The sequence below is a fragment of the Myotis daubentonii genome, chromosome 19 (assembly GCF_963259705.1).
Source record: "Myotis daubentonii chromosome 19, mMyoDau2.1, whole genome shotgun sequence".
Lineage (NCBI taxonomy): Eukaryota > Metazoa > Chordata > Mammalia > Chiroptera > Vespertilionidae > Myotis > Myotis daubentonii.
Genome location: NC_081858.1, coordinates 12,261,320 through 12,288,282, shown reverse-complemented (window position 1 = coordinate 12,288,282; position 26,963 = coordinate 12,261,320). Strand labels below are relative to the sequence as shown.

Sequence of the window (26,963 nt, the reverse complement as noted above, 5' to 3'; positions counted from 1 at the left end):
TAGGGATAGCAGCAGGATATTGGACCTGGTTTCCTTAACTGCAGGCTATTAGCCGTGTTAGATTCCCAAGGTTTTAAGAAAGCGTCTGGACGGAAAACTCCCAAAAGCTGTGACTTGCCCGGCTGGTGTAGCTCAGTGACTGAGTGTTGACCTATGAACCAGGTCACGGCTCGATTCCTGGTCGGGGCACATGCCGGGGTTGCGGGCTCGATCCCCAGTGTGAGGTGTGCAGGAGGCAGCTGATCAATGATTCTCTCTCATCATTGATGCTTCTCTCGTTCTCTCCCTCTTCTTTCCTCTCTGAAATCAATAAAAAAATATATATTTTTTAAAAAGCTGTGACTCAGTTTAAGACCTGCTGGCCTGGGTGGACCATATCACACCGACCCCCTCCTGCCCCCAGCACAGCCAGCCCACCCTCCACGGGGCCCGGTGTGCCCCCAACAGGAAGGAGGGAGAGGAGAGCAAGAGAGACGGCGTATCTGTAAGAAAAGTCAGTATATTTATGGTTTGCTTTATAAAAGTTACTATAATACAATGGTACATAGTATTGAATTCACAAAAATATGAACAAATATTTACAGCAAGACACACCCACAACGGAAACACTTCTCTTCAAAACAAGTTCCATACGGATGATAGAGCTAGATGCACAAACACCCCTAAAAGGTGAGGGTTCTTTTCTTTGGGGGAGGGGGGAGGGAGGCAAAGGGGGGAGGGAACAGAAACCCCCAACTCTTCCAAAGCAAAGATTTGTTCAATGAAAACAAAGGCATTGAAAGAAAAAGGAGCCAACACATTCCTGGAAATGACAAGCCACTCCAGGGTTGGGGCGGGGGTTCCTGGGGACAGGGGGACGGCTCGGTGAGGCCAGGTCTCCCCACGTCCCCTCCACTTCCTCTGTTGGGGGGGGGGCGGGGAGAACACAGACAGCCCCTTGGGGGCTGCACAGTAACTGAAATCAGCCGTCTCTACAAACTACACATTTCCTCGTGTGAAAAATAAATATTTCCTCGGTTGCACAATTAGGCAGAAAACCGCAAATGGGAGAGAAGGTCGCCGCTATGCCCAGGTTCCCCTCTGTGTCTTCATGCCACCGATTTCATCGGCCTCGATGACGTGGCGGGCACAGTCTCAAACAGAGAGGGCTTGGGGTGAAGAGATTGAAAGAAAGAAAGAAAAAGAACACAACAAAATCACCAACGACAAAAAAAAAAGAGAAAGAGAAAAATAACAATTCTTTGTACAGAATTTACATGATAACAAGCTTGACACAAGCTGAGATTCCAGAGGCCCCTCGCAGGGTGGGTGCCCACCGACGGTGAGGATGAGTCCTGGTCACTTTCCATAAATTATGTACACGCCTGTTCTGCGTCCTGGGGTGCGGGGGGACTTGTGTGATTTTTTTGTTTTGTTTTGTTTTTTTTGGGAAGTACAAAGAAATGAGCAAAAAAGTCTTCCCACGTGTTTCTACAAGAAACAATGTTCCCGAGAAAAAGTCCTTTACGGCGGCCTATATACAGAAGTGGGGTCTGAACTTCGAACACCTCCTTCCCCCTCGGCTGGACTTTACACACGCACGAGAGCCAAGTCCATGGACGTGAACCCTGAAGAGGATGATGGGGATGGGGGGAGGGGAGGGGCTAAAAAAAAAAAAGAAAACCTTGTCAGGTTGAGATCTGAATTCTGAAATCTTTTCCGAGATCTTCCTTTCTCTGGGAGAAATCGTCTCACTCTGAAAATAAATATGCTCTTGATGTCTTAGGGCGCGTTGGGCTGGGGCAGGCAGGCGACGCTTATAAACGAGGAAGTCCACAGGCATCCACGGTCAGACACCCGTAGCGGCGAGACTGGGCCCCGCCTGCCCTGGGAGGCCCTCCTCTCGCCTGTGAAGGTGAGGATGGGGGAGAGTGGACAAGGCCCTTCCCAGTGCCCCGCCTGCCCACACCGGGGCCTCCTGCAGGGTCCTTCGTTGCTGGCATCCGAATGAGAAAGCAAACCTTGAACCCAGGTTTGGGTGGCAGAGAGCCAAGGGGGGAGGTTCCTGCCTGGGACCAGCTTGGCTCCACCAGGGTCGTCCAGGGGACGTGGCCCCCCAGGCTGCTGGGGGAAGGCCATGCTGGGGGTGGGGGTCTGTAAGGGTCTTCTCGCTGAGTCCACTGGTGGAGAGGGGGGCCTTCCATAGTGTTCTGAGGTCAAAGCCACCTGCCAGACCCCCCTCTGTGCAGCACCTGGCGCAGCGCCCGGACGGGGGCCTCCAGCACGTGGGTCCACACACCTCACACAGAGGCCTCGCCGCCCCTGCCGGGTCCCCGCTCTCCGCTTCTGCCTTCACATTTCAACGGTTAAAATGTCTTTTCATTTGATAAGAAAATAAAGGGAAGACAAAACAACGTAGCAGCATTCACGGAAAGAGGCGGATGACAAGACGGGAAGGAGACAGGAGAGAGATGGAGACCGGGGGACAGCGACACGGGAACAGAGGCGTTCACGTTGGAGTCGAACACAAGTCGTCGAGGGAGCACTTTGAGAAGCGACAAGACACAGGCTGACAGACAGAGAAGCCCTTTCCCACCGAGGGCTGGAGCCGGGGTCCTGGGGGTAGTGTTGGGGCGCCAGGCCCTGACGTGGCCGCTGGGTAGAGGACAGCACCTGAAATGGGGGAGGCGGGGCCGGGCCGGGGCCCCGGGCCTAGTTGAGGGTCCCCCGGCAGTTCTCGGAGTTGCAGAGGCAGGGGATCTTGACGTCCTCGATGGGGAACTTGTAGTCGTAGGTGATCTCCTCGTTGACGTTGATGTGCTGCTTGGAGTAGATGACGATCTTCTTCTGCGACTCCACCGTGATCACCTTGGCGTAGCAGTTGGGCTGTGGGCCAAGGGCGGGGACGTGAGCAGAGGACCCCAGGGCAGCCTCCACCGCCAGGGGCCCGCACGGAGCCCCGTGCCTGCCAGATGCCCCCCATGCCCACTGCCACCTGCTGTGGGCCGCAGCTCTCCCCCTGCCCTCTCGCCAGCCTCATGTTCTTACCCTACTCCATCCCTACTGCCCCCCAGCTGACCCTCAAACAGGTGTTCACCCCCCTGCCCCAGGGCCTTTGAACGGAACACTTGCCCAGCACTACCGCACCTGGGTGATTCCCTCCTGTCTCTCAGCCCTCACAGGAGAATCACAGGAAAGTCCCGACCAGCCCAGATAATGCTCAAGTCACAACCCTGAGGGCAGCAGGGCTGAGAAGTCGCTGTGTCAGCACGCTCAGAAGGCCTGCATGCAGGACACACTGGGTCCTCCCAACGACCTACCAGGAGGAACCACCACCATTCCCATTTTACAGATTAGCAAGCTGAGGCACTGAGACGTTCAGTAAGTAGCTTATGGTCACTGGCTAAGTAGTGACATCAAGACGTGAAACCGGAGTTAGGGGTGTTCTCCGGGAACAGGCTTGTCTCCTGTTTCAAGCTCCCTGTGCTTGTTTTTATTTATTTATTTGCTTATTTTTATTGGTTTCAGAGAGGAAGGGAGAGGGAGGGAGGGAGGGAGAGAAACATCAATGATGAGCGAGAATCATTGATCAGCTGCCTCCTGCACACCCCCTACTGGGAATCGAGCCAGCAACTGGGGCATGTGCCCTGACTGGGAATCGAACCATGACCTCCTGGTTCAGAGGTTGACACTCAACCACTGAGCCATGCCAGTCAGACGCCTTGTGCTTGTTTGCAGAGTGAAAAACACCCCTGTTATCAATGACACCTGTCCCACTCCAGACCTGCGAGATCCACCCTGGTTGTCACCAGCCACAGGGGAGGTATTTCAGTTTGAACTTGTATCGATTAAGATTAAAAACACGGCTCCTCCGTCACTCCAATCACGGTTCAGTGCTCCACACGGCACAGGGCGGTCCCGTGTCTGTGGACAGCATGGGCCAGAGCTTTCCCAGCACCGCCCAGACCGTGCCCCACGTCTCATTGTACCCACTGCACAGACGGGAAGACTGAAGCTCAGAGGAGAAAGGCTCCCTGCTTGAGGTTCCCCCCCCCACCCCCCACCCCCGCCCCCGGAGGCACTCACGTTGCAGCTGTGGTTAATAAAGCGCGCAAAGTTGCCGCACTTGGTGGCATCGATGATGGTGTCGTGGTCCACCCGGAACATGTAGCTGCTCCCGATGCCCTCGTCCTCGTAGCGCTTCTCCCGCATGTCTGCGATCACCTGCAGGGAAAGGGCCTCAGCAGGGCTGGGCCGCTCCCGTCCCCACCCGACACCGGCCACAGGGCGGCGCCTACCTGGCGGATGTTCTGGCCCACGTACTCGATGACCATCTCGTCGGCCGCGATGGGCTCCATGGCGAACAGGCCCCAGTCGTGAATGTGGCTCTTGCAGAATTTGAGCTTCTTCTTCCGGAACTGAGCGGGGAAGGAGAGGGTGAGGGTCCTGGTCTTGGGTCCCGTGCCACCCGGCTGCCCTGATCGCCCGGCCTCACCTTGAGCTGGTTGAACTTGAGCAGGTCGCTGTCACAGCTGCCGGTGAAGGAGGACAGCAGGCGGCGCTGCTCCGAACGCCGCTCGGAGCCGGCCCGCGTGGAGGCGTGTGGCTGTGCCGGGATGCTCATGCCCTGCAAGGAGGCGGGGGCAGGTCAGGAAAGGGGCGCAGGCGCCCCAGGAACATGGTCCCACCGACTGACTGTCCCCTCTCCTCCCTGACAGAATCTGAGCGGCTCCAGCCCCTCAGTCTTCAAGATGACGACACTTTCCCTCCACTCTGCTGTCCCTCCCAGGCTCAGCTGGGAGACCTGGAATGGCCCCGCTTCTCCACCAGAAGATGGTGGGCGTGTTTCCTCCAGCCCCCGTGGCTCTTACCACGGCCCCTCACAGCTCCCCCAAAATTCGAAATCAATCATAGCTCCTGGTGCCACACCCTCAAATCCCTTCCTTCTCCGGGCCTCCCTCACCCTCCAGCCCAGCTCTTAGCGCTTGGAGCTGCACCCCTCCCCACACGCGTGTACTGGTCCCTGCTATGACCTGTGATTAGCATCTCCATGGTGATGATGCCTAACGTGCAGGTGCCACTTCCTTCCCACCTCAGTGCTTGGCATCCGGCTCCCCAGACCCGCAGGCCAGACCCACCCAATTCCCTTGTCTCTTATACCCAATCCGGCCCCCGTCCTGTCCATTCAACTTTCTAATATTCTAACATTCCTGCTATTCTTTAACTAGTATCCACTTTTGTCCTCACAGCCACCCCTTCCCAACTACCCGCACACCTGGAATGGAGACGGCAGCACCTGCCTCAGTCGCTCCCCAGCAGCCAGTGTGAGCTTGGGAAATCGTAGGCTGAACCGCGTCCCCCACACATGCTCTCTCAAATCCCTCCTGTGGCTTCTTGTATACAGAATGCAAACCCACCCTGCACGGCCTGGTCTCTTTGGCGACACCTGGCCTGGCCGTTCCTTTCCCGAGTTCCCCCTGCCGCAGGCTGTCCTCTCCACAGGGGAACCGCCGGGCCCAGTGGACCCCTCGGGTCCAATCTCCTTACGGAGGTTTTCCTCTGCTTCTCGGGGGCCTCTCCCAGTCACCCACATGGCTTGTTTCTTTACGTCATTCAGGTCTGGCTCAAATGTCACCTTCTCTGGCCCCGACTCGCCAAACCCTAACCTCCTCTCCTGCGGCCTCCACCTGGCATCCTATTTGTTCACTTATTTCCTATCCCCCTTAGGATGTAAGGTCCATGAGGAAAAGAATTTTGTTTTGTTCACTGTTCTGTAGCAAGTGCTCCACAGGTATCTGCTTCATTTAAAAAAGGAATCGCCTGGCCGGTGTGGCTCAGTGGCTGAGCATCGACCTCTGAACCAGGGGGTCATGGTTCAATTCCCGGTCAGGGCACATGCCCGGGTTGCAGACTCAATCCCCAGTGTGGGGTGTGCAGGAGGCAGCCCATCGATGATTCTCTCTCATCATTGATGTTTCTCTCTCTCTCCCCTCTCCCTTCCTCTCAGAAATCAATAAAAATATATTTAAAAAATTAAAAAAGGAATGAGTGAGCCTTCTGGAAACACAACTGAACTCTGCTCACATCCCTGACTAAAGCTCTCAGAGGCTCTCCACTGCCCACCCTCACCTCACCACTCACACCAGAGCCACCAGGTAACACCCTCCATGCGCCACAACCCCTCAACCTGCCTGCACCCCATCTAGGACGACCCCTGCCCATTGCCCAGGCCAGAGGGCTCGTGTCTGGGCACCTGACGGCAGTACCTGGGTGTCTGTGGGGGGCTCGTCTGTGCTGGCGCGGGTGTTGTTGAGGTATCTGATCTTGTCCTTCTTGTCGATGGTGTAGAAGCCCTCGCTGCGGGCACAGCCTGTCACGTGCTCGGGGATGTCATCGTCCCGTTTCTTTTTCTTGGCTGAAGAGAGGCTGGTGGGTGGGTGTGGGTCAAGGGCCACGTGGACACTGATGGCAAAGCCCTCCTGAGACTCACCCCACCGGCCCAGCCGTTCCACCCTCAGACCAATCTCCAGGAGGCTACAGAATCCAGCCGCACGGCCCACAACCACACCACCTGGCCCGCCGGCCAACTCCACGGATGGCCAGAGCTCTTGTCAAGGGTACCTAGTTGCATAGCCCTGGATGTGTTTTATAATTAACCACTTCCTGCCTCAGTTTCCCCATCTGTAAACTGGGTTCATAACGGTGCCTCTCTGGATAATTACTGAGGTTTAGGTGCCTAGCAGAGTTCCTGACACAAAGAAAATGCTCAATAAGTCAGTTTAGAACAACTGGGGAGAGGAGAGTTACAACCTCAAAACACTGTTGTTAATAATCGACTATGAGGGTAGCATTGTGGTTAAGAGCCCACATTCTGGAGCCAGGTTTGCTCGGGTTTAAATTTCAGCTCTGCTACTTGGTAGCTGTGTGACTTCAGGCAGGTTGCTTAACCCTTCTGAGCCTTGGCTGCTACACAGATGTAATGGGATTAATAGCCCCCCGTCCCTGGGCGGTTGGGTTAAATTAGGTGATGGGAGCCCAGAGTGAGCAGGCCCTGTCAGTTCCTGCCACTGTGACGTGGTGCAGCCTCGTTACTACATGTGATTGGCTGAGACCTGCCGTCTGGGGGGTGAGCTGGGCCTGGCCCGAGGGTGTAAAGGTGCCAGTGCCCACGCCCTATGGGCACAGACACTGCCTCATAGGTGCCGTGGCTGCGCTCTCGCCCTCACGGGTATCGTGGGCGACAACTCGGTGGGTGAGGACTCCCGGTGCCGGGCGGCGCGGCCCCAGCCCGTGTGGCAGGATATAAGGGTGGTAGACCCAGAGCGTGTCGTTGAGCCAGTCCATGCCGTTGTCCTGCTGCAGCAGCCGCTCGTAGGTGACGCACAGGAAGCGGATGTCCTCCTCGTCGATGCCCCCGTTCCAGATGTCGTACAGGATGGTCATCTCCTCAAACTCCGTCCGGGGCCGGAAGAGGGGCTGCGGCGGGGAGAGCTCGGGCGAGGCCGAGGACACCAGGTCCTCGTGGCGCTTCTTGGGCGGCCGGCGCCAGGAGCCTCGCACCTTGGCCAGGTCCAGGAACTCCTCGGTGACACCCTCACGCCCGCGGGGGCCCGGCGGGATGGCCTCAGAGAGCCACTGGTTCTCTAGCTCCTTAAAGGGCAGCTTGGTGGGCTCCACAGGGGGTGGGGGAGGGGGCGGGGGAGGCTGGGGAGGTAGGGGTGGCGGGGGGGCGGGGATCCCCGTGTTCCGGAAGTCCAGGGTCACAGCCCGGGGGTCGTGGGTGCTGGGGAAGACTGGGGTCTGTGGCTGGCCCGGCAAGAGCAGAAGGTCCCTGCCCAGGGCGGCCGCCCCCGGTGGCCGGACCAAGGCCCCATCCAAGGAGAGCAGGGCCGGTGGGGAGCGTCGGGGCCGGCCCGGCTTCCTCTTGATGGGGGGCGGGCAGGCGGCCAGAGGGGTGGGCAGCAGGGGTGGCAGTTGGGGAGGGGCCCGAGCTTGGGGCCGCAGGACAGGTACGGGCAAAGCCAGGGGCAGGGGCAGGGGCAGGGGCAGAGGGAGCGGCAAGCCCGTCTCCAGGAGCACCTGGGGCGGCAGCGGGCCAGGCCGGTCCTCGCGTCGGCCAGCGGGGAGGGGGCAGATGGGCAGGAGCAGGGGCCCACTGGGCTCGGGGAAGGTGGGCGTGAAGGTAAAGTCCCGGCCAGGTGTCCTCGGGAGGCCGCCGCTGCCCAAGCTGGGGGACTGGGATGGGTAGGAGAAGGGGCTGCCGGGCACCTGCGGGGAGCTCAGGGACAGGTTGCTGCTGCCCCCCGACAGCGGGGGCTCCCCGCTTGGGGTGGCCGGCACTGTCTCTGTGCTCTGCGACTTGGCCAGGCTGCTGCAAATGCCTGGCGTACGAGGGGGCTGGTCCTCCGGGGGCGGCTCCAGAGGGACGGGTGGGTGTGGGGGTTCTGGGGTCTCGGGCTCGGGCGGTGGGCTAGGGGGCCGGGGTGGTCGAGGGGGTGGCAATGGTGGCTGCAGAGGTAAGGAGAGCAGCAGAGGGGGCTCGGGCTTCGCTTCCAGCTCCTCCCCTGCAGAGACGGGTGAAAACCAGGCCGCTGTTAGCTGACTTAAACACCCCCGAGTGCCCTACTTCTGCTGCCCTGCTATGCACTCGATACCTGACCAATGCATGGCTCTGAGCCCCCCAAGACTCTTCTGAGCATAAAGACCGTGCCCCCAGCTAAACCCCTGAAGGACTGCTCGGCCTCCAGCCCAGTGTCAGGTACACAGTAGGTGCTTAATAAATGTGACAAGTAAATCAAAGGCGGAGGCATGGCTGGAAGCCTTTGACACTGTCTTTAGAACAGTGTTCTGTGAACAGGGAATGTCCTGTGAACCAAGACAATGGGCTCAGCTATCGAATAAAATTCAAGTTTCTTTTGTGCAGGACTTGTCAGAGCATTTAAGGTTTTCTCCAAGCATTTATCTGCATTGCCATATACTGTGTTTTCTAATGTATCGGCTGTTACCTACCACCTCGCCCTAGAATCAAAGCTCTACGAGGGCAAATGTTTTTGTTTGTTTGGTCCACTGTTGCCCTGTTAACACCTAGAACAGTACTGGGAATGCAGTAGAGTCTTGATAAAATACTTGTGACAATAAAGACCTGTGGTTCTGTAGCCAAACAACAGAATTAAACACAATATAACAGGCTTCTTTCCTAAGGACTTATTAGAGGTAGGAACTAACCACTAACCACCTGGCTGAGTTTAAATCAATTAAAACTAAGTAACATTACAAACTCAGTTCCACAGGCTCCTCACCACACTCCAAGTGCTCTTACAACATTGTGTCGAGTGGCTACGGATTGCACAGGGCAGAGCGCAAACATTCCTATCGCTGTGGGGAGCTCTGGAGCGCGCGGCCAGCCTCTCACACACTCTGTGCAGCTCTATCCGGACCGTGTCCCCGGCCGCTCTCACCTGGCCCAGCACCCCAGGGCCTCCCCGACCTGCCTGTCACTGAACCACCATGCACGCCTGGCCCTCTTTTTGGGGAGCCTCTCATAGGACTACGGGACAAGGACTAATCTGTGGGGACACTGGCACTGAGGATGGTGACAGCTGGTCCCCTCTGAGGAACTAGCAGGTGCCAGGCGCTACGCTGGCACATCACACACCCTCCCATTCTCTCCTCCCACACCCCATGGTGGGGGCATTCTCCATCGGTCCCAGTTTGCAGAGGAGGAAACAGGCTTGGGACAGTTCCGTGATTCACCCAGAGGATTTGGCTCATCCTGGACCTCCCAGGGGCCGGGGCAGTTACCTCGGGGGGGCTCCGGGGACGCTGGGAGGCGGGCCTCCGTGTCTTTCGCAGGAGGCTCTGGAGACAGTGGCCTGGCCACTTCCTGGTTCAGACCCGGCTCCTTGGGGGGCTCTTTCACGCCCACAGGCAGGGGCGGCTCTTCCAACGCGGGGGTCCGCTCCTCGGGGACCTCGTCCTCAGCCTCGATGTCCACTTCCTCTTCCGTCAAGGGCTCCATCACGGGGGCCCTCGTGGCCACCTCCTCCTCAAAGTTCTCGGGAATGGCGGGAGCCATGCTCTCATCTGTGGTGGCCTCCTCTTCCTCCTCCTCCTCCTCCTCCTCCTCCTCCTCCTCCTCCTCCTCCCCGGCCACCAGCTCCTCCTCATCCTCCGAGGATGACGACGAGGACTCAGAACTTGATTCAAACTCCGAAGACTCGGAACTCTCGCTGGAGGACCCAGCCCCAGCCTTGCGGGTGGCGATGCTCGCGGTCTCCTCTGGGCAGGGGACACAGGAGGGAGCCTGTCATTCCTGCTGCGCCCCAGCCAGGTGCGCCAGCAGAGGGCTCAAAGGGGGACGGACCCTCAGGAACATGGGGCAATGGGTGTGCACTAGTCACCATTTGTTTAAATTGAGGTAAGAGCCACATAACAGAAAACCAACCATTTTAGAGTAGAGAATTCTGTGGTACTGAGCACATTGACAATGTGTGCTACCACCCACCGCCTCAATTCCAAAACCTGGCCATGAGCTCGACAAGTAACCCATCCCCTGTAGCTCTTACCCCCGCCCCCCGCCCGTTGCCCCAGCAACCACTGGTCTGCTTCCCAGCCCCAGGGACTGCCCCTTTCCCGACATTTCACATGGAAGGCCCACAGGGTAAGCGGAGCATGTGCTTGAAGGAGTTCACGTTGCAAAGGCAAGACATTGTGCCCAGAACGTGTTGGTGACTCATGCTCAGGCTCTGCCCTCAGAGGGACTCTGGCCGGGCCCGGGCCCACAGCCTGCCCCGCTCACCTCCGTCCGAGTCGCCTTCCTCCTTGTCACTCGCCTCCGACAGGGCCAGGTCTTCATCTTCGTTCTTAGAGTCTTCCTGGCCGTCGCTGTCGTCATTGTTGTCATCCTGGGGGGAGAGGTGGAGGGGTGAGCGCGGGGGCCCCCTCGCCCAGCCTGGCACCCCAGGCTTCCCCACCCCGAATGGCACCTTATCTGACATGGAGGAGGTGGAGGAGGAGGAGATCGGGCTTCCAGGGGCCTCTTCCTCCTCCTCCTCTTCTTCCTCCTCCTCCTCCTCCTCCTCCTCCTCCTCTTCCGTGCTGTCCTGCCCCTCCTTGTCCGAGGCTGAGGACGAGGGCGAGGTCGTTGAGGACCCCGAGGAGGAGGACGCCGATGAGGATGAGGACACGGACAGCGACTCCTTCTCGTCCTCCTCCCCGCCGCTGTCCAGCTCCAGGGGCCGGCCCGGCCGCCGCCGCACCCCCACGCCCTTGGGGTCCCGCTTGGCGAGCTCGCAGGGGGCGTCTACCATGTCCCGGTCCCGCTCGCGCTCCGACTCTGTGGGGAGGGAGGGCGTCAGTGGGCGAGGAGGACGGGGACGGAGGAGACCCCAGGACCTGCTGGGAGACGGGGGGACACAGACCTTCGTCTTCCTCGTCCACGGAGGTCGAGGGCCGCAGCCGCTTCTGGTCTCCGGACGTGGCCGTGTCCGGGGGCTCCTTCCTCTTGACCTTGAAGGAGGGCAGGCGGATGGCCCCCCGCAGCCCGATGCCCAGGCCCAGGCCCTCGTAGCCCAGGCCCTCGCCCTTGCCCCACGACTCCAGCAGGCACGAGGTGATGCGGTCCTTGGGCTTCGGCCGGTCCTCATCCTTGTGCTCGCCCGACTTCACCGGGGTCAGCGAGGCCTGGGGTGCGAGAGGGGAGTCGCCGTGATTAGGGTGCTGCCGGCGACACCCCCGGGTGGCCCCCAAGCAGCCTGCCTTCTGCCAGTGTTGACAGCCGCAGGGTGACCGGCCGCGCCCTGCCTCCATGCCAGCACTCGGGACACCCTGTATTCTCTGCCTCCCCGAACCTCCATTTCCTCCCTGGCGAGTGGACCCCTCCAGCGTCCTCTGCCGGGGCCGTGGCCGCCCACTCAGAGACTGCGATTCCCCACAAGCATCGGTGTTACCGACACACACGTTTCACCGACGACATTCGTGCTGGCCTGTTCTGAGGGCACAGCAGTGCTCCCGGGCGTGTGTCTTGGGGGAAGGGAGGGCGCTGGCGAGGCTGTCCGCTCGCGGCCTGGGGCCGGCGCCGCCCGCTCACCTTCGCCATCCGCTCCTTCTTGTCCCACCACTCGTCGAAGGCCCGGAAGGCCACCACCTCCACCATCTTGCGGTTCAGGTCGCGCTTCATGATGGCCTTCAGCTCCTTGAGCACCACCAGCAGGACGCCGTCCACGGTGGCCTTGTGGGGGTCCTCCTGGCGTGGCAGGTAGCCTGGTGGCGGCACTGACGGGTCGAACTTGGGCAGGGGCGGCCAGGGCTGCCCACGCCCTGGGCCCGCGTTGCCCAGGGAGAAGGGGTTCCGGTAGGGGGGCAGGTTGACAAACTGCAGCCCCGCCGCAGCGGCCATGAAGGGGGGGTAGGGGCAGGCGCCGTGGCCGGTCATCAGACGGCTCAGCATCTGAGTTTGCATCTGGAAGGACATGGGCATGCCGCCCCACTGGCCGCCCAGCACGTGGCTCATGTCCACCTGCATCACGGGGAACAGCCCGGGCGGGAAGGGTGGCAGAGGTGGCAGGATGGGCGGGGGTGGGACGCCGGGTGGCGCCGGCAGAGGTGGCGGGGGCACCGGCACGGCTGGGTGGGCCGGGGGTGGTGGGGGGGGTGGCGGCGGCAGAGGTGGGGGCATGGGGAAGCCAGGCTGTGGTGGAGGTGGCGGTGGGGGCGGGGGCAGTGGTGGGAAGCCAGGGGGCGGGGGCAGCGGCAGGTTCGGGGCCAGCACAGAGGGGCCTCCCACAGCCGCCGAGCCTGGGGCCACCACCATGGGCTTGGGACAGTCGGCGCTGGTGATGGGGGCTGAGGGCATCTCGTCATCTGAGATTTCCATGTCCTCACCGGAGGACTGCTGGCCCTGGGGAGACAAGGGAGACAGCAGTGAGTGTGAGCCTGGGAGGCCGAGCCAGCCCCAGAGCCCCCTTCCAAACATCGGCAAGTTGGAGGAGAGGCCTCCAGCCATGTGGCCCTAGCCAGTCACTTCACCTCTCTAAGCCTCAGTTTCCCCATCTGCACAATGGGCATCATAGTACCTGCCTCATGGGGTTATCATGAGGACTCAGTCATTTCACAAACATTTACTCAGCACTGTCCTGGGTGCTGGCAACACAGCGGCGAACAAGACAAAATCCTTGCACTCACAGAGCCGGACTTCTAGAGCAGTGGTTCTCAACCTTCCTAATGCCGCGACCCTTTAACAGTTCCTCATGTTGTGGTGACACCCATTTCATTGTTACAAACTGAACATAATGAAAGCGTAGTGATTAATCACAAAAACAATATGTAACTATGTATGTGTTTCCCGATGGTCTTAGGCGACCCCTGTGAAAGGGTCGTTCGACCCCCAAAGGGGTGGCGACCCACAGGTTGAGAACCGCTGCTCTAGAGGGACGAGGCAGAAGGGCATCGGGATGAAGATGCGAATATACCGTCTGCCCTGGAGGAAAAGGAGGCCGGGAAGGGAGATGCGGTGAGAAGAGGAAAACAGCTTCTGTTTCAGCTTGTATTCAGAGAAGACACTAATAACTAACGCCTCTGCAGCTCCCCATGTGCCAGGCACCTTCCTGAGCACTTCGCATACATTCCCTCAGCCAACCCTACACAGCAGGTCTGTTATCTCCCTTTTCACTGAGTTAGAAATGGGGACACCGAGAGCTTCAGTAACTTGCCCAAGGCCACACAGCCAGCAAGAGGCGGAGCCAGGATTTGAACCAGAAGTGGCTCCCCAGCCTGGGCTCCCGGTCAGCCCGCTGCCCTCGCTGTGGCAGAGAAAGCGGTGGAGAAGGTGACATGTGATGGGGGGGGGGGGGGTTAACAGCACTAAGGGTGCATAAATAGGAGGTAAGTCTTTATTTTTCCTTAATTACTCTTTTCATCGACTCTCATGACTGCACTTAGTATGGGCCAGTGTGGGGCTGAGTGTCATTTCTTTTTTCACTCTGTTTTGTAAATGGAATGTACTGGGGTAACACTGGATAATAAAGTTATACAGGTTTCAGGTGCACAGTTCTACAACACACCATCTGTATGCTATGCTGTGTTCTCCCCACCCCTTTCCCTCTGGTAATCACCATGCTGTCGTCTGTGTCTGAGTTTGGGGTTTTTGGGGTTTTTTTTGCTTAATCCCTTCACCTTTGTCACACAGCCCCCCAACGCCCCTCTGAGAGCTGTCAGTCTGTTCTCTGTATCTATGAGTCTGTTTCTATTTTGTTTATTTTACTCATTAGATTCCACATATAAGTGAATCACATGGTGCCAGTCTTTCCCTGACTGGCTTATGTCACTAAGCATAATACTCTCCAGGCCCAGCCACGCTGTTGCAAAAGGTAAGTTTTCCTTCTTTTTTTACAGGCAAGTAGAGTAAATGCACCACAGCTTTTTGTGTCCTCTCATCACTGATGGGCACTCGGGCTGCTTCCAAACCCTGGCTATTGTAGGTGACGCTGCAGTGAACACACGCGTCCCATTTCCTATCCGCGCTGTAACCTCGGGATGCGGGCTCTACTGCAGCCCCTCCCGACAGGCGAGGAGACACGCCAGGGAGTCGAAAGCCACTGGCCCAAGGGGCAGAGCCAGTCATAATCCGCAAGGACACCGCCCAGAGCGGGGGCTGCTGCTGGTTCCGGGGACCTGGTAGCCACCCCTGGTGAACAGGGGAGTGGAGTCGAGGGTGACCCCGCTCTAAAACAGGCAAGGGCCAGTGTACACTGGGATGCAGGGGGAGGCCTGGGGTTGCACGGTGGAGGTGCAGCAAGAAGGCAAGTGGGGAGAAAAAGGCCGGGCCACCCCCAGGCTCTTCAGTCAGGACAAGAGGCGAGAAGCTGCCCTGGATGAACCTGGCTGAGACAGAGCCTTTTGTAAGTTGCAAGCCTGGGAGTGCGTCTGAAGGCTGAGGGGACGAGGTCTTGCAGACTGTAAGGTCAGCCTATAGGCGAGGAAGGCCTCAAAGGAAAATGGGGGGTGGGAGGTGGGGGTGGAGAGGAATAGCAAATCTATGGCAGCAGCAGCAAAAGGCCCTGGCTTTAGCTAGGTCCTCTCTATTCTCCTTCTCTCTTCCCCTCCCTCCCTCCCTCCCAGGGTCCCCACGCCCGTGAGAGCAGACTCAGCCTGGGACTCAGGGACAGCGCCCAGAAGATCAGCCCTGGACAGCGCCCAGCAAGACAGGCGCTGCAAGCAGAGGGTTAACCCAGCCGGCCAATCACAGGGAGACGGGATCTGCGCGCTTCAGCCCTCGGTCGGCCCCTCCCTCCGCGCCTGGGGTGAGAACCAGAACCGGTGGAAACAGCCCGAGTGCCCAGCACCAACTGCACCAACCCATGCTGTGCCTGGAGCTTCCCTTGCGGCACCTCACTCAGGCCCAGACGGTGTGAGACAGGTGCTCTCACCATCCCATTTCACTGACAGCGAAACTGAGACTCAGAAGGGAAAGTGCCTTCCCTAAGGTCGCATAACCAGTGAGTGCCAGAGCCGGGGCTCAAGGCCTGGCGCCTGCAGTTTTAACCACCGGTCTCTGCGAAGAAAGGGAATCTCCCCCACCAAGCGGGCCTCCCCGCGCAGCTCTCCGGCCCCCAGAGCAGGCGCTGGCAACTCCCAGGTCAGTCCCGAGGAGCCGGGATGCTGCTCTCCCGGCCGCCAGCAGGGGGCGCCCGAGGCCAGCCTGGAGGTGATCAGTGCTCCCAGGCTTCCCTGGGCTAAGGTCCTGAGGCATCCAGGACCCCAGCTCTCTGGGCCTCAGCCTCCCCGCCCCCACTTCCCTACAGTGACTCGGTGGGAAAGCCCACCCTCCGACTACTCTGTGCTTCTCTGCCCAGCTGGTCAACCGAGGGAAGAAGGGAGGGCCGCTGGGCTGGCAACCCCCACCTCTGCACACCTGTCAACTCCCCAGGCTTGGACTCCTTGGCACCTGAAACCACTTCCCCAGAACTGCCTGAAGGCCCCTGGAGCCCCAGCCACCTGTGGTCGCTCCTGGGCAGGCCATGTTCCTCTCTGTTCCTCCCTGAGGCAGCCAAACCGGCCTAATCAAGCGCCCGGGCGGGCGGGGACCCTCCTCCTGCCACCCACAGGGGCACTGTGCACTGTCTAAGCCCCTGGCTGCTCATGCCCGTCGGGCCCACAGGTTCCAAGCGGGTGTCCAGGAGGGGGAGGAGCGGTCAAGGAAGGTGACCTAGTACCCGCCTCAGGGAAATGTGGCAGGCAGCACCCCCCCACACCCCCACCATCCTGAGGCTGGAGTTCGGGCAATGAGACCCCAGGAGAGGATCTAAGGGTGAGGAGAGGGTGGAGGGTGGACAACTTGGCCTGCTCCTGGCTGTGGCCCTCCCCCTGCGCTAGCCCTTAACTCCTTCACTACTGGAGCCAGGGAAAGTGGGAGAAGGGAAACTTCAATGCCCTCCCTGCCTGCCCGCCATGGTTCCCCTTCTTTCCGGAGGCACCGGGTGCAGGAGACAGGGCTCCAGGGCTCCCCCCTTCTCCCCAACCTTCCTGAGCCTCGGGACCAGCCCTGGATCATCCCTAAGGCACCCAACAGAGAAGGGAGCCCACACCATCACCACAATCCACACGCTCTGGACCTGGAAACTCCTACCAAAGAAGATCAAGTCAGAATGCGTCCCTAGGAAGCCTTGACTTCCCGTTCGCGACAGAACTCGGCCGCGCTTCCCTTCTCTCCACGGCTACTCGGGAACCTAAGAGCCAGACCAGCAGCTCAGTCACAGCCTCACAGCCTCCTGCTTTTCGCATCCTTTTTTAATTCTCTACAGCAGGGGTCCTCAAACTACCGCCCGCGGGCCACATGCAAATACAAATATTGTATTTGTTCCCGTTTTGTTTTTTTTCTTCAAAATAAGATATGTGCAGTGTGCATAGGAATTTGTTCATAGTGTTTTTTTTAAACTATAGTCCGGCCCTCCAATGGTCTGAGGGACAGTGAACTGGCCCCCCTGTTTAAAAAGTTTGAGGACCCCTGCTATACAGACTGACCTGTTATTTTGGCTCCTCTAGTCCTGTTGCTTCTATGTCTTAGCTAGTTGTCCAAGGAGAGGATGTTTCAAAGGGGTAAAGAGGGAGACACCAGACAGACAAAACCAACCCCAGACAAGAGACGGACAGACAGGGTGGTACCTCATCCATCTTCTCTGAGGTCGGGGTCCTGTCTCCAGCCAGGTCCAACGTCACCTCAGTTGTCTGGCCCAGAAGACCGGTGGGGTCTGGGGGGCCTGGCTCGGGTGGGGGTCGGGGCCCCAGCCCCAGGTCAAGCTCCTCGTCCTCATCCGAGTCTGGCAGGGGCGTGGGGCTAATGTCCTCCAGGCCGGTGCTGGAGGGGCGTGAGGAAGGCGGCGTGGGGCCTCGGAAGCCCGGCTGGGAGTTAGTGCCGAAGGGAGCCAGGGGGGAAAGCTGGGAGGAGGAAGAGGAGATGGGGCTGCCCTCCATCTGCAGCTCCGTGTCCGAGTCCTGCTCCGGGAGGAAGGGGAGCTTGGTTCGCTGCTCCTTCAGCAGCATCTCGATGCGCGAGTCCAGGCTGTCGTGCGGCTTCTCCAGCCCCGCAGGCGACGACTCCAGGGTGGGGGTGCCCGGGCTGTCGCAGGGCTCGGGACTCCAGCCGAAGGTCGGCCGGCCACCCAGCTCTATGCTGTTGGCATCGGGGGGCGGGGGGCCGGGCGGCGTGCCTGGCTTCTCCTTGGTCCGGGGCTCAGTGGGCGGCAGGGGCGGGGGCGCAGAGGCCCTCCGGAACTCCCCACTGTCGCGGGCCCCAAAGGCGGTGGTGGCGGCGGGGGGCTCTTCGGGGGGTGGGGGGAAAGGGGGCACAGGAGTCTGATAGGGAGAGAAAGCAGACTTGAATGTGACTCCAGGAGCAGGGGTCGCTTGGGCGGGTGGTGGAGTGTGGGCGAACGTGGCTGAATCCTGTGGCTGGGCCTTGAACGGAGGGCCACCACCGGCCCCACTGCTGCCGACCACCCCAAATGGGAGGTCCACGGAGCCCCTGAAGGTGGCTGTGGCCCCGGCCACCACAGGGACCGCAGCAGAATTGTGGACATAGTGATGCTCGTGGCGGCGGTTGTAGGCATCCGTAAACTTGCTCTCGTGGCGCCGGCTCTTGAAGGTCACCGTGGGGTCCTGGCTGAAGAGGTAAGAGGGTGTGGGCTGGCGGCTGGAGTAGCTGGAATCCTGCGAGAAGGGGGTGCCCAGGCGCGGCGTGAGCGGGGTGCCCTGTCCATAGGAGTTGGGTGTGTCCAGGCGGCAGCTGGAGTAAGCGGTGTCCTGGGAGAAGGGCGTCCCACCACTATTTGGGGTGACAGAGGATGAGCCAGAGCCACAGCCTGTAGAGAGGCCACCATCCTTGAGGCGCTTCAGGGCATCAGACAACTAGAGAGAGAGAGAGAGAGGTAGAGGTGTGAGATCACTGCGGGGATCTGTCCCCTTCTCACTCTGGCTGCCGGGAGTTCAGAGCCAAACTGGTGGCTTTAGAACTGCAACATGGAAAAGTCAGGCGCGTGGGCGGTTGGAGGGGCGTGTCTGGGGGGTCCTAACCTCTTCTCTACTCTCAGGGTAGCCAACTATCCTCATGGGCTCTGGAGGGTTTTTCCTAATCCCTGAGGCAGAGAACAGAGAAGATCCCAACATCCTGGTTAGAACTGGGATCTCCTTCCTGTCTCAGGCTGGCAGAAATCAAAGACCCTCCAGGCAGGGGTCTTGGGAGTGAGAGGGTGGCCTCCCAGAGTTTCGATTGACATACTATGACATGGTAAACGTGCCTAAGGAACCCAGCTGACCAGCAAGCGAACGGTCTCTTCATTCAGGGAAAGCTACTCCGGAGGGTGGCTGGGTAGACGCTGGGGAAGGGCTGGGATGGGAATCTCCCCAGGTGCAGGCGGGCCAGGTGAGCATCCTGGAGGCGGGGACTGGGGGAGGAGTCAGTCTTGCTCTGGAACAGTGGTTCTCAACCTTCTGGCCCTTTAAATACAGTTCCTCATGTTGTGACCCAACCATAAAATTATTTTCGTTGCTACTTCGTAACTGTCATGTTGCTACTGTTATGAATCGAAATGTAAATATCTGATATGCAGGATGGTCTTAGGCGACCCCTGTGAAAGGGTCGTTCGAGCGCCAAAGGGGTCGCGACCCACAGGTTGAGAACCGCTGCTCTGGAAAGAGGGACCTGAACTCTGCTTTGGGGGAGCAGGGGGAGAGGGGTGCACAGGACATAGGATGCAGCCCTGTGGCAGCATCTACGTGGAGAGCGGCCTCCAGATGGTCTCTGGGGCTCTGTGTGTGGCCAGGCTCGGTTCCCTCCTAGGCCCCGGGGGCCACACGAGGGAGCTGGTGACGGGAGAGGGGGCGCTGATGTGAGAAACCCACCTGCAGGGCCTCATTCACGATGGGAGAGACAGCATCCAGCTCACCCACCGGCAGGGTCTGGGGTGTGTACCGGCCCGTGACCAACAGCTCGTAAAACCGCATTCGGGTTTCCCCTGTGGAAGGACCAGGGAGGCGGGATTCAGCCAGGTTCCCCGAGGGGGCAGCCCCTACAGGCTGGCTTCTTTGTGGGTCCCTGTGCCTGAGACCCCAAGCCTGGGGAAGCTGTGTGAGCATAACCAAGTTCCCACCCCTTTCACCCTTCTCAGGAGCCCTATCTGCTCAAGGAAGCTGCTAAGTTGTATGATTTTTCTCATCCTGAGACTCAGAAGTTAATGCCTCGTGGGGCTGGGATTCCCCCAAATACAGAAATGCCACCCCCAACACAAAGCCTCTTCCTGTCACCTGGACACCCAGAGAAAAGAGTCAGGTCTCCCAGTCTGTCCTCTCCCTTCCCCACGTAACAGCCAGGGCCTGGAGGCACCAGGTAGGAGAGGGGACAGTTTGTTGGTAACAGTTGGGGGCCAGGTGACCAGCAGTTTACAATACCAGGTTCCTGGGAATGTCACCTGCCTCTCCCTCCAGACTCCCCAGCTTTGGGGCTGGTCCCACTGAGCCCTGTCTGGTGACCTTCTTCTACCCCTCCCAGCAGAGAGAGGCCTCTATGGAGGGGCCCCAGATCGCTGATATTTATAGAGCCCCGTGAGGCAGCTGCTTACATATGCAAAGGAGACGCATTCCTTGAGCTTCACTTTACACTTTACTGGTCTCTTTCTTGAAATACAAACTTAGCTGGCAGCTCTGAGGGCCCCCACCTTTTTTTTTTCTTCGCAGAAATGAAATTGTGGGGAGAGCTGGCTGCTCCTTCGAATAATGGGGAGGGGGCTCCACATTCGATTCTCAGGCCGGCAGCCACCCAAGGGGATGTAGATTTGAAAGGGTCTGTACTCCCCTCGCAGAGATTGAGCAACTAGACCTGAGGGTGTGGGGGGCTGTGGCTTAGAGAGGAACCTGGACTTGTGTCCCTAGGAGACTCAGAATGAGGCACAGCTCAGCAGAGTGTAGGGGACAACAGAGCCCACCCAGGACCAGCAGGGTCTCAGAGACTCAGGCAATATGCATTCATCATTAAAAGCAAAAATAAAGGGTTAGCTCTTTCCGTCTTGGGTTTTGTGTGCCCGGGTAGCTCGCAACACCCCTGGAAGCCGCCCACCTCAGCCCACCCAGAGGCCTCGAGGGGCTCTGGACCCAGTGACAGTATCTGCTCAGGCACAGGGCCGGCTGGTCCTCAGAGTGCCGGGCACGTGTCCCAGCTCCTTCTGTCTTGGTGGGAACTGGAGTCCGTGCTCACCCCCTCCAGCCAGCATTCAGTAGGAGCCTCCCAGTACCCACAGGGTGGGAGGTGTGGCCTCCACAGCCGGCCGCTCCCAGCAGCCAGCAGGGAGTGAACACAGTGCAGGGGAGGTGCTGCTGTCTCTTTAAGAGAGAGGAGGGACGACACCGTGTCAACCCTAGAGCACCCAGAGCAGCCCGCCCCACACTATCTGGAACATTATCAATGAAACCACACTCTGGGCCCAGATTGGTTCCCACTTCCAGGGGGAAGGGGTGGCATGCGGGGAGGGGAGCCCTGGATCCTTGGAGGACTCTCCTTTTAGTTGAGGGACATACTCCTTATGCATTTAAAGGCATCCTGGTCGCTCTCCCTCATCCCCCCCACCCCCCAAATAAACAAACGCAGACTCCTCCCCTCACAGAGGGCAACCCTGGGGACTGACTAAGCCCAGGCCACCGGGGCTCTAGAGGGTCCCCCCTGGGTGTCGGCGGTGGGGAAGCCTCCCGATGGTCCCCAGAGGCACAGTGGCCAAGGACCCGCACATTTGGTAAATTATAGCTGGTCTCCTAGCAACAGACAACACATTTAGCTCCACGTGACTCTAGCCTCAGGAGGGGGGCAATCTTTTTTTTTTTTTTAAAGATTGTAGAGAGGCATTCAAGGAAGAGTGAGGGGTCCCCCACTCTGCAGGAGGGGCTCTGGGAGGGGGAGGGGCCGGCCTGACAGGTCTCGAGCTCCTGGGGGGGGGGGGGGGAGCCTCCTGAACCCGCCTCCACTCACCTTTGGTGTCAAGCTCCACGTGGATGATATTGCCCATGACCGAAGTGCTATGCAAGTGCTGCACCGCCTCCTTGGCCCCCCGGACCGTGGCAAAGACGACCTTGGCGATGCCCAAGTGCTTCTTGGTCTTGGGGTTGTACAAAATCTCCACTTCCTCCACCTCCCCATACTTCTTGCACATGTCCCTCAGGAAGTTCTCGCGAATGTTATCGTTCAGCTTGGCAAATGTCACCTGCTTCGGAGGCACCGGGCCCACGTAGAACTCATCGATCTGGCAGGAGACGAGGAGGAAGGGAGTTTGGAGAGCATTGAAATGGAAGGGAAAACACAACCTTCCCCCCACTGGCCTGCCCTTTGAAAACAATGAAGGGTAAAAAAAAAAAAATTTTTAAAAATAAAAATTTGGGGGGGGGGGGAATGCACGCGGGCGGGCCCGGGAAGCAGAGGATTAAATCGTTTGGAACGTGGAAGTCCTCCGGGTTCGAAAGGAAAGGGGGAAAAGAAACAGTTTCTCTCTTCCTTGCCCCCGCCTCTCCGGCCCCCCATTCTGGCCTCCTCTCCCTGCTGCCCAGTCCAGGGCGACCCCTTGGGCTCGGAAGTTGTCCCTCTAAAGCCACAAGGCTGGGGAGGGGGGCGGGTCCTGGGGCCAAGCCCCCGGCCGGCAGGAGCCAGGTGGGGACCCGCAGCCCCCAGCTGGGCGGGCAGGACATTGTAGCAGCGCCTCGATTACAGTTGCACCGCAGCGTTACTCTGTTTACAGCAGCTCGGCGGGGACGCCCCTCTCGCAGCAGCCTCCCCCTCCCCGCCAAAACTAGCCCGTCCGGGACGGCGGGAACTCAGAAGGCGGCCGGCTCCGGCAGGGCTGGCGTTATTTTCGAACTCGGGGAGGGGGAGGAGGGACCGCGGGGCAGGGGGAGGGGTCCTACCTTGAATTTGGGCACCGACAGCTCCAGCTCCTTGTTTTTGGTCCAGATCCCGACCACCCGGGGATCTTCGACAATTTCCACCGGGCGGTTGCTGGACATCTATAGGGAGAAACGGGGGGCGGGGGGCGGGGTGCGAGGGTTGGTCCCACTCCCCAGGGCCAGGGGCAGACCCCCCTGCTCCAGGCACTTGTCAAACTCCAGGGCTGGGGACCGGGCTGACAGTTGGCCGGGTGGTCGGGACGGGGGGTCCCCGGGCCGCTCGGACCCCGCTCCCGGGGCACGACCGGGGGTGGGTAGGGGCGGCGGGGAGGCGCGCCGGCTACTCACCGCCAGGCTGAAATGCTGCCCATCGTAGCGGTACAGTTTATGGTGTCCCTTTTTCAGAGCCGGGTCAATCATCAACTTGTAACTTCTCCAATGGTGGTTCCTCCTCTCGCCCGACGGGCCGGGCTGCGGCGGGGGCTGCTGGTGGTGGTGGTGGGGGTGACTGTTCTCCATGCCGTTAACCCAACCTGAAAACCAGCAAGTTGTTGTCGTCTCCGCCGCGGCGGCGGCGGCGGCGGCCGCTTCCACACACACTCGCCCAAGAATCAAATCGTCCAGCCCCCACCCCCTCCCACCTTACCAGCGCGCCCCAAAAGGCGCTGTCTCGCCGGCTCCCCCCAAAATAAGAACAGAGCGAGAGAATAACCCTTTCGGGAGAATTAGAAGCCCGCCCGCTCGGCCACCGTCTCGGGGAGACAGCGAGGGGCTCCCGGGGACCCCCGGAGCGGGCTGGCGGGGCCCGGGGCGCCGGGAGGACGCGGGCTCCGGCCCATGGTGCCGCCCGGCCGCCCGGCGTGGCGCGCACTCGCTCGCTCGGCCCGGCTCGGGCGCGGGGCTCGCGGCAGGCCTGGCTCCGCCCGCCCGCCCGCCCGCCCGCCCGCTCGGCCGGGGCCCGGGGCCGAGGCTGGGGGCTTGGGCCGCCCGGCTGCCCGGCCGCGGCCTCTCCCTCCCCGAGCCGCGCTTACATCCCCGCCGGGCGCCGGCCTCCCTGCGCCGCCAGCCAGTACATGGTGTCCCCCGCGGGAGCCGAGACCGGGGCTGCCGGACGGGGGGCCGGGAGAGGGGGGAGCCGCCGCCGCGGCTGCCGGGCCCGGAGCTGCTGCTGCCGCCGCCGCTGCTGCTGCTGCTGCCCCGGAGGCGGCTGGCGGCGGAGGCTCGGCTCCCAGTAGCCGCACATCCCACAATACACCGCTAAGGAGCCCGACCCGAGCGCTCACCCTCCTCCTCTTCCTCCTCCTCTTCCTCCTCCCCTCGCCTTCCTCGCCGCTTCCCCAGGCACTCGCCCGGCAGCGGCAGCTGCGCCGCCAAAGCCTGGGCCCCAGCGGCCCCCCACCCCTCACTCGCGCGCTCCCACACTGCCTCCCCCCTCCCCAGGGGAAGGCCTTTTAATTTATTTATTCTGCTGGGACCTAGGTGGGGGTCTTGGCGGGCGGGGGCGGGGGTCTCCCCGGGCTCTACCTCCCGCGGCTGAGGCTGCCCTTCGAGCCGCGGCGTGCGCCTCGGGCCTCCACTACTGTTTCCAAACTGCCAAGGCCGGGGGTGGGCGCGTGGGGGCTCGGGGAACAGGGCCCGGGTTTTGGGGTGTAATCGTGTGTCTGGACGCTGGAGCCGCGAGGAGGGGGGGTGGGGGTGGGGGAGGCAAGACGACTCCCGAGGAGTTGCAATCGAGGTATCTCCGCTCCGGCTTCCTCTTCTGCCCGGCGACCCCCTCCCCCCTCCCGGAGCAGAGCCTGGGAGGGGAAACCAGGATTTTAACCAAATTAGCATTCACATTCCTGGGAGGATGCAGCCCTCGCCTGGACCTGGCTGATACAAGCTTTTTGCTCTGTTTTTATTTTTGGAGAGCAGAGCCCTGTAATTGTCCAGAACACATGCTTCTCTCCCCCCCCCCCCCTTCCTCCTCCAGCCACCGGCCCAGGAGAGAGTCCCCCCTTTTTTGCATTTATCTTTTCCTTCCCCTTTCTTTATTAAAGGTCCGGGAGAGGCGGCGGCCAATCAGCGCGCGGCTTCCATCTTGTGAGTTCAACTCCGAGGCTCCCGGGCGCCGCGAGGACGCGTTTGCAGCCCCCTCTGCCTCCCGGGTCGGGCGGCCGAGGCGAGGGGCCGCCGCGCCGGGGCTTGCTGGAGGTGTATTTCATTTTGGGGCTCTTTTCGGGGTTCGTAATGTGGCCGTGGGTAGGTAATTGGCTGGAGCAGGGCGGCAGGGCGCGGCAGCCAATCGGCGCGCGGCTTCTATAGGGCTTGAGTTATTAGACGCTGATCTCAAAACATCCTTCATCAGACACCAAGGAGAGGCCAACAGATGAGGGGAGCCATTTTTCTGCAATGGAATTAAATGGCCAAGTGGGTTTTTCCTTTGTTGCAAGTGGGGAATGCTTTTTCCTTTGACTCCACCATCCAGTTCAGGACGCCTCAGTGTTGTGTTTAACATTTGTCAACAGGCTAAAGGACTCACAGTTGGAAGAATGAAGACTTTTTTAAAAAGATCTGGATTTTTCCTTATGACTTGGAATCCATCTTTGTCTTGTATAACTAGGTCATAGCACACCATTAATGTCAGCAGTTAACAATTTCGAATTCCAAAAAAAACTAAGTAAATGACATATTTAATTTTTTTTTCCTCTTTTATTTTCTTGGGTGGGTGGTGGGGGGAGCTTGGAGCTGTCTTAATCTGTATTCTCTTAACTGAACAATAAATTTTTAAATATATATATAGTTTCCTCTATTAAACACTTAAACCTGGCCATCTTATTAACTCCTCTCTTTTTTTTAACAAGGTAATGTTTTAAATGTATAGTTTTAGGACTAGCGAAATGGCAGCAACAACAACAAAAAAAAACTGTAAGCAGTCGTTAACTCTTTTAAGTTTTTAAAAAACCTTTTACATTGTAAGTACCCAGTCCATTATGTCCTTAACGCAGTGCAGTTTTCATGTTAATGTCGCTGAGATGTCCTTAATTTTCTGAACCTTCATCTGCATGTCTGTCTTTGTCGCTCTTGTCTAATATATAAGCCAGTTAAAATGCTTTTAGACGACTTTGCTTTTATAAAGCTAAGGCTTGAGCTTGAAGCTTTTTGAAAATGTTTACAGCAGTAAATGCCAGTCAGCTTTCTTCCCAGTAACAGGTACACTTTCTTTGAAAATCGATCTGTTTGGAGGAAAACAGCTCTGTTTCTCTGGTCTTGGTAGAGGGGTGGGTGAGGGGAAAGGGAAGACCTCTTTGTTAAGAGACTAAAAGCCGTCACAGGAAACTAGATTAAAACTGGAGAACAAGTCCTGGCTGGTTCGAGCCAAACACCAACGTTAACTCGTGGGTATTTTCTATGGTGGTTGGGATGGCCGCGTGTCTTTTTGCCTTTTGTTTGATTTGATTGTGTGTTTTCGCCTTTTGTCTCTTAATGACGGTCACACCATTGCTATATCCAGAGCAGTAAACAGCCCTCAGCGAAGCCGCCTTTTGCCAACCCAACCCTGGAAAGTTCACAGAAGTGGAAGGAGCAGAAAATGCCATGAGAGTGTAACTTACAAAAAGGTAACAGCAGCAACAAAGGCACCACCATTTCCCCAGATATTCCCAACTAAACAATCCCCCACAAAGATATTTTTTCCCCCCAATAACAATCTCCCAACCCTCCGCCCAGCTTGATTTGCAGACTCCATGGCACCGGGCTGAACGGGTAAGTTAAAAAAAAAAAAAAAAAAAAGTGCCTTTTGTCCCTTCGAGGAAGTCTGTTTTCCGAGCAGGCCAAAGGCTGCAGATGTGTGGGAGCTGAGGGGAGAAGGTGTGTGTAGCTTTATGCTTGACAGCCGGGTCCGGGAGGGCTTGGGGGCCGAGGGGGGCTCTTCGGACCCTGTGCCCCTTCGGCCCGGGAGGCGAGAGGGGGCTCCCCGGCGACCTCGGGCATCCACGCAGCTGCCTGCGCTCGCCCCTCGCTTCTCTAGATCTGAGCTTGGGTGGGGAGAAGAAATTGCAGTGTTTTGGAGGTGGGGGTACTCAGAAGACGAGGAAACGTCCCCGCCAGGCCTAGGGGACGCTTTCCCTTTGGGCTGGGGGGTCTGGCACCCCGAAGCCGGCCCTCGGGCTCCCGGGCGCGCCTGCGCTCCCTGAGCCACCAAGGACAAAGGGCCGGCGTCCATGTTGGCACCATGACGCAGCACCTCGCCGCCTGCAGCCCTGGCGCCGCCGCTGCTCCCGGCCGCGCTCGCTCCTCCCTCCCAACACGAGTTTTATTTTCAGGTTCTGAGCCGAGCCGGGGCCGGGCGGCTGCTCATGGCGGCCGCTCTGCTGTCCTCGTCCTTCCTCCCGTTGTCGTTGCGCGCCCGGGGCAGGTGGGGGTCCTTGGGCAGAGCTGAACCCCGAGAACCCGCAGGACACAGAGCCCCGAGCCGGGGGCTAGTCGCGGAGACCGTTTCGGGGGCCCCCGGGCTTGGGGGCGTCGCGCGCTGGGGCTTGGGCGTTCGCCTCCGCGGGGCGAGGCGCACAGACCGGCGCCATTTCGCGCGC

General features: G+C 59.4%; 1 protein-coding gene across 3 annotated transcripts; it reads right to left on the bottom strand.

The window, feature by feature from the left end:
• Positions 1–479: 479 nt before the first annotated feature.
• Positions 480–23,654, bottom strand: SETD1B (SET domain containing 1B, histone lysine methyltransferase). 3 transcript variants are annotated; one of them, XM_059676543.1, is made up of 17 exons: positions 23,424–23,654; positions 22,741–22,925; positions 22,414–22,512; positions 21,488–21,758; positions 19,375–19,487; positions 17,140–18,381; positions 12,068–12,877; positions 11,400–11,661; positions 10,965–11,314; positions 10,778–10,883; positions 9,781–10,257; positions 7,284–8,543; positions 6,246–6,412; positions 4,475–4,606; positions 4,278–4,397; positions 4,066–4,203; positions 480–2,865 (listed from the first exon to the last, which is right to left on the bottom strand). In XM_059676543.1, exons 2-17 carry the CDS (start codon positions 22,909–22,911, stop codon positions 2,692–2,694), a joined length of 5,892 nt encoding a protein of 1,963 aa, XP_059532526.1. In that variant the 5' UTR covers positions 22,912–22,925; positions 23,424–23,654; the 3' UTR covers positions 480–2,691. The 3 variants fall into 3 exon arrangements, with proteins under 3 accessions (XP_059532526.1, XP_059532527.1, XP_059532528.1); XM_059676544.1 differs by lacking the exon at positions 23,424–23,654 and adding an exon at positions 23,039–23,270; XM_059676545.1 differs by lacking the exons at positions 19,375–19,487; positions 22,741–22,925; positions 23,424–23,654.
• Between the last annotated feature and the right edge of the window lie 3,309 nt (positions 23,655–26,963).

What these genes read in the sequence shown, in the direction of transcription:
- SETD1B (XM_059676543.1), bottom strand. Translation starts at nt 22,911, where the DNA reads ATGGAGAACAGTCACCCCCACCACCACCACCAGCAGCCCCCGCCGCAG. An exon ending in GGCAGCATTTCAGCCTGGCG is followed by an intron (nt 22,513 to 22,740) that starts GTGAGTAGCCGG and finishes TTCTCCCTATAG; the next exon opens with ATGTCCAGCAACCGCCCGGT. An exon ending in TTATTAACCACAGCTGCAAC is followed by an intron (nt 2,866 to 4,065) that starts GTGAGTGCCTCC and finishes CTTGGCCCACAG; the next exon opens with CCCAACTGCTACGCCAAGGT.